The sequence below is a fragment of the Sesamum indicum genome, linkage group LG9 (genome assembly GCF_000512975.1).
Source record: "Sesamum indicum cultivar Zhongzhi No. 13 linkage group LG9, S_indicum_v1.0, whole genome shotgun sequence".
NCBI classification, from domain to species: domain Eukaryota; kingdom Viridiplantae; phylum Streptophyta; class Magnoliopsida; order Lamiales; family Pedaliaceae; genus Sesamum; species Sesamum indicum.
Window position 1 is genome coordinate 7,696,804 of NC_026153.1, and position 5,370 is coordinate 7,702,173.

The window sequence follows — 5,370 nt, forward strand, 5'->3', positions numbered from 1 at the left end:
AGAAAATCCTCGAAGTCCATGCTAATTTGGTAGTCACAATTATTTGTACAATGAGATTCAACATATGGATGATTCTATACTATTGTTACTTAGTTTGAATTAATTTAGTACCAAAACTTGTTTACTTAAATGCTAGAATAGTGGCAAAAGACTGGTTATTAAAAGATTTTATTTTAAAAATAAGTTTATAAAATTTTTAGATAAAATAAAATTATAGAACTTGTAAGTTAAGCATTAATAATAATAAAGTTTTAATTAATTTAAAAGAGCTTGGTAAGCTTCTTAAAAATCATTTAGAAGTTTTTTTTATATTTTTTTAAAAAAATTTATATATAACCTCTTAACGTCTTATTTCGGGGATTTAAAGTCTCTGTCTCTTTAAAAGATTTATGAAATATTTTGTAACATCTTATAAAAATAGTTAATATACTTATAATTTTACCAATAAATTGTGGACTGATAGCATATAATTTTTAGTTTAAATCGGTTTACTTTAAACGGTTCAAAAATAAAAATTGTAAATTAAAAACACAAATTTTCAAGGACAAAAACATTGATAAGCAGTTTTTAGTTTTGAACGGTTCAAAATACCCATTGATTTGATATCCCATTTCTAACAACAATACCAACACAATAATAGTGTGAGCAGTTGACGTTAAACAAACATGCAATAAATTTTGTGCTGAAATCCGCATGGATCTGAATAATTGCAACACGTATGTAAGACAGAAGAGTAATGACATATCCTACCAACTGATCTTGACTCTTTAGCATTAAACTCTTGCATGTGGGCTGTATATAAAGGCGTCTTTACTCTACTTCTATACCCCCCATCTCTTCCTATCCTCAACTCATTTGCAATGGAAGACACTCAAATTTTTGAGTACTTCGAGGGCAAGACAATTTTCATCACTGGTGCCACTGGCTTTCTAGCAAAGAGTTCTCTCTCTCTCTCTCTCTCTCTCTCTCTCTCTCTCTCTCTCTCTCTCTCTCTCTTCTCTCTCTCTCTCTCTCTCTCTCTCTCTCTCTCTCTCTCTCTCTCTCTACATATATATGTATATGTTATCTATCTAACCACATTTTGATTCATTAGTTACTCAAGTTTCGTGATTTTTTGGCACTTGAAACACAGTTTTTGCAGAGAAGATACTTCGTGTCCAGCCCAATATTAAAAAATTATTTCTTTTAATTAGAGAGACAACCAAAACGACTAGCAAACAACGCTTACAAGAAGAGGTACAAATACTTTCTATACAACATCATTAAACTGCATGCTGTGATTAGTCACAAACTTTAGGAAAAAGACCACTTTAAATTTTGAAACGGTGCATAATAATGTGAATTTCCAGGTTGTCGACACCGAGCTATTTCGAGTTCTAAGAGAAGAGTATGGGGTGAACTTCAATACTGCTCTATTATCCAAGATTGTTCCAGTTTCGGGTGATGTTTCTCTTGAGAATTTAGGAATAGTCGATCCAGAAGTGCGTGAAAATATGTGGGAGGAAATAGATATTATTGTCAACTCAGCCGCAACAACCAAATTTGATGAGAGGTATTATACTAATTGCAAAACTTTTAATCTAGATATGATTTAGCACAATCCTGACATCCAATGAGGAAAGTATATATTTAAATTAATTATATGATAAAAATGAATTAATGTCAAAATGGAGACAGATATTAGTCATATATTGATTTCAATTCTCAAGGTCTTAGAAGATTACTTTTGGTATATAAATTGTAGATTGACTAATATATCTTTACTTATACTTTTTTTCTTGCAGAAATAATTACTATTTTTAGTTATAGTTAATTATATTAATAAACTTTTATTCATGTAGATTCAAAGTTAATTTATTTCATAAAATCTGATCAGTTATTCATTTTATTTAATTAAATAAATATAAATTATACATGCATGTGGTACATATGATTCAATTATTAGTGAAGAGAATAGACACCCAAAATATATTGAATACGTAGCTTACATCTACATATCCTCTCTGGCTTTTTCTTTAGGTATGATATTGCATTGAGAATCAATGCTTTGGGAGCCTCGCATGTACGCAACTTTGCTAGCAAGTGTTCAAAACTAGAGATGCTTGTTCACGTCTCTACAGGTAGAAGTTATGCTACCCCTGTGATATTAAAAATGACCACATTTTCTCCCTATAAAAAAAATATAGCAATTTATCCTATATATATATATATTGGGTAAACTATAAAGTCATTTTATTTGTATATTTAAGAAAATATTTTATATGTATGATCACATATATATGAGAAAGTACATAGTCCAAATATGTAACACCATTTTGCAGTAATGATTCAAACAGATTGATAATGAGCACGAATTTGAATTTTTAAGTTTTTATATATTAATTTTGTATCCTATTTTGTATTCCACCTTTCGTATATCTCAAGTATGCTTTTATATTCACTGACTTAATTTCTTCTTTTAATTTGAAATTTATGCCTAGCTTTTGTGCACGGAACGAGGATAGGACTCATACCAGAGAAGCCGTTCAGTATGGGTGAGACACTTGATGGATCTAAAATTTCGTATTTGGATATCAACAAGGAGAAGAAGATAATAGAGGAAAAATTAAGCAGGCTTCAAACTCAAAAGGCAACAGAGAAAGAAATCACAAGAGCTATGAGGGATTTGGGCATTGAAAGGTTAAATATCTCATCTATCAAAGTTGTCCTTGTGTTAATAAATAATTGACCAAGTTGCAAGAAGAATAGGTAGTTGAAGACATACCAACTTAAAAGACTAAATATATATCTATACATACATATTATTAATAATTGTTGATCATATATTATAAGTTGTGACGAATGAAAATCGTACATCAGAGCAACATTGCATGGGTGGCCAAACACGTACGTGTTTACAAAGGCAATAGGAGAGATGTTTCTGGAGAATTTCAAAGAGAAGGCTACAGTCATCATAATACGTCCAACCATTATTACAAGCACATATAGAGAGCCGTTCCCCGGTTGGATTGAAGGCGTAAGGTAGTTGTTCCCATGTTTTTAACCATTAAAATAATTACCAATAGGCTTTTATGATCTTCTATGTAAATAAAAGTTAAATAATCTAAAGATGCATCTTTTCTGGCAATGTCACACTAGCACTTAATTAATATTTTGTAGCTATTATTATTATTTTTTTCTCGAGGTCATCTTATGACATTTTTAGTTGAACTATATTTGATTTTTATGAGTTTATGATAACATAACAGAACTTTGGATAGCATCTTTGTTGGCTATGGTCAAGGCAAGTTGAAATTCTTCGTGGGTGATCCAGACTCAACACTTGACATGGTAAATATTAAAAAGCAAATTTGTTCAATATTAAACTATATCGTTTACATAAAAGATTTGTTCAATAAAAAGCAAATATATATTTGTTTTGTCATAAATATTTATCTATACCATCATATACTGTGCTTTATTTACATATGTTTTAATATTGACAGATACCAGGAGACATGGTGGTAAATTGTATGCTTGCAGCAATAGCATCACATTCCAATGATTTTCAACATAGTTTATCCGTTTATCATATTGGTTCGTCACGGCGAAATCCTGTTAAATTTGAAGAACTTAAGTGGCTAATGCATCGTTATTTAACTGAAAATCCAATGTTTGATACTAGAGGAAAACCTATCAGAGTGGGGCAACCTACAACTTTAAGCACCATGGCTAGCTTTCACAATTATATTGCAACCCATTACTTGCCATTACTCAAGGTCAGTATATGCTAATGCAGTATTTAATTTTATTATGATGTCAAACTATTAAAGTTTAGTATTTGAGTTCACTAGAAAACAATTATTATTGTTGCACTTTTAATGGCTATATAGACTATAAGTCATAATAAATAATTGTTATGAATCATAGTTAGATAAAATTGATGCAAAAATTTAGTTTATCCATCATGAAAAATATTTTTTGCCATGGTTATGAGCTATGACAAATATTTAGCCACAGTCTTGAAAATTACGGCTAACAACTATTGTGTAGATGTGTCAATAACTATTTACAACGACTGTTTATTTTTAAAATATTATATTTTTTCTAGTGTTATCTTTGAACAAAAATTTACTTTTATGATCACTTCTGAACTTTAAAAGAGAAAGATTAAAAAAAATAATAAAGCTTCAGCTTATTTGGATGGTAGATCTCACGCACGTATATTTTGCCAATTGCATGATTATGACTTACTATTAAGAAAAAGGAATAGTAGTAATAACATGTTAAACAAAATACTGAAAGTTGTCACAATTAAACTTGTGAAAGTCAATATTACACGAAGTAATAGTCGTTGTCATTTAATACATATTATTGGTAACAATTTCATTTATCACTGAACGTTGTCACTACATTTATGTTTTTTGTAGTAAATGCCACTCTTTCTAAGAATAATATGTCTTTGTGTAAATAATAGTGCATATAGATATCAAATTGATCTTCAAAATAATTTTTGAAACTTTGTAGACATACTTGCACGCTTTTTTGTTGTTAGTGTTGACACGAACTAATTAATTATACCTTTTTTGATGCTTTTCAGATACTGAAAGTAATAAATATGATGTTTTGCAATCATTTTGAAAGCTTGTATACCAATATGAGACGAAGAATCAACAATGCCATGCGTCTAGCAGAATTATACAAGCCTTATGTGTTTTTCCAAGGAATGTATGTTTCTCCAACTCGTTTCATTGATTTGAGTACATTTGATATTTAAGATTAAATATAAAAGTATAATTAATTGAGTATATATTTACTCAAAATTTTTTGTTTTTGCTGTATGCAGCTTTGATGATGTTAACACTGAAAACCTACGGAGGACAATAAGAGAAAGCAACAAGAACGTGGTGCTTAACTTTGATCCGAAGTGCATTCAATGGGAAGAGTACTTTGAGAATATTCATTTTCAGGGACTCACCAAATATGTATTGAGTGATCATTAAGGATAGTTGTGCAAGTCTTACAATTCACGTATTGTAACTTAGTAATAAATAATGAAAATAATAGTAAAGGGTTTTTATTTGGAAACTGTTCTAGTAAGATGGTAAACTGATGATGGTTCCTTATATTGATGTCCTCTATCTAAATTCGTTAATTAGCAAGTAAATCTTTATTACTATATACATTAACAAATGATATCTTGCATTAAATAATATATATATTAGCAATGAGAATTCACTTGTTAATTATTGCAATGTTATTTTATTTTTTTTGGACTGCTATTGAGGGATTTTCTTGTAATGTATATATATATATATATATATCTATATATATATATAGCAAAATGATGGTTGACCACAATTAAGCAAATTTTGATCAAATACTAATTTC

General features: G+C 29.4%; 1 protein-coding gene across 2 annotated transcripts; it reads left to right on the forward strand.

Moving 5' to 3' along the window:
* On the forward strand, window positions 834-5,105 carry LOC105171054 (fatty acyl-CoA reductase 3). 2 transcript variants are annotated; one of them, XR_002287766.1, is made up of 10 exons: window positions 834-939; window positions 1,133-1,236; window positions 1,350-1,552; window positions 2,020-2,120; window positions 2,481-2,679; window positions 2,860-3,021; window positions 3,249-3,330; window positions 3,486-3,576; window positions 3,665-3,758; window positions 4,580-4,707. XR_002287766.1 is itself a non-coding variant. In XM_011092060.2 (10 exons), the coding sequence occupies exons 1-10, from the start codon at window positions 861-863 to the stop codon at window positions 4,980-4,982; spliced, it is 1,488 nt and encodes a 495-aa protein (XP_011090362.1). In that variant the 5' UTR covers window positions 834-860; the 3' UTR covers window positions 4,983-5,105. The 2 variants fall into 2 exon arrangements, 1 of the variants encoding a protein (XP_011090362.1); XM_011092060.2 differs by adding an exon at window positions 4,826-5,105 and having other exon boundaries at window positions 3,486-3,758.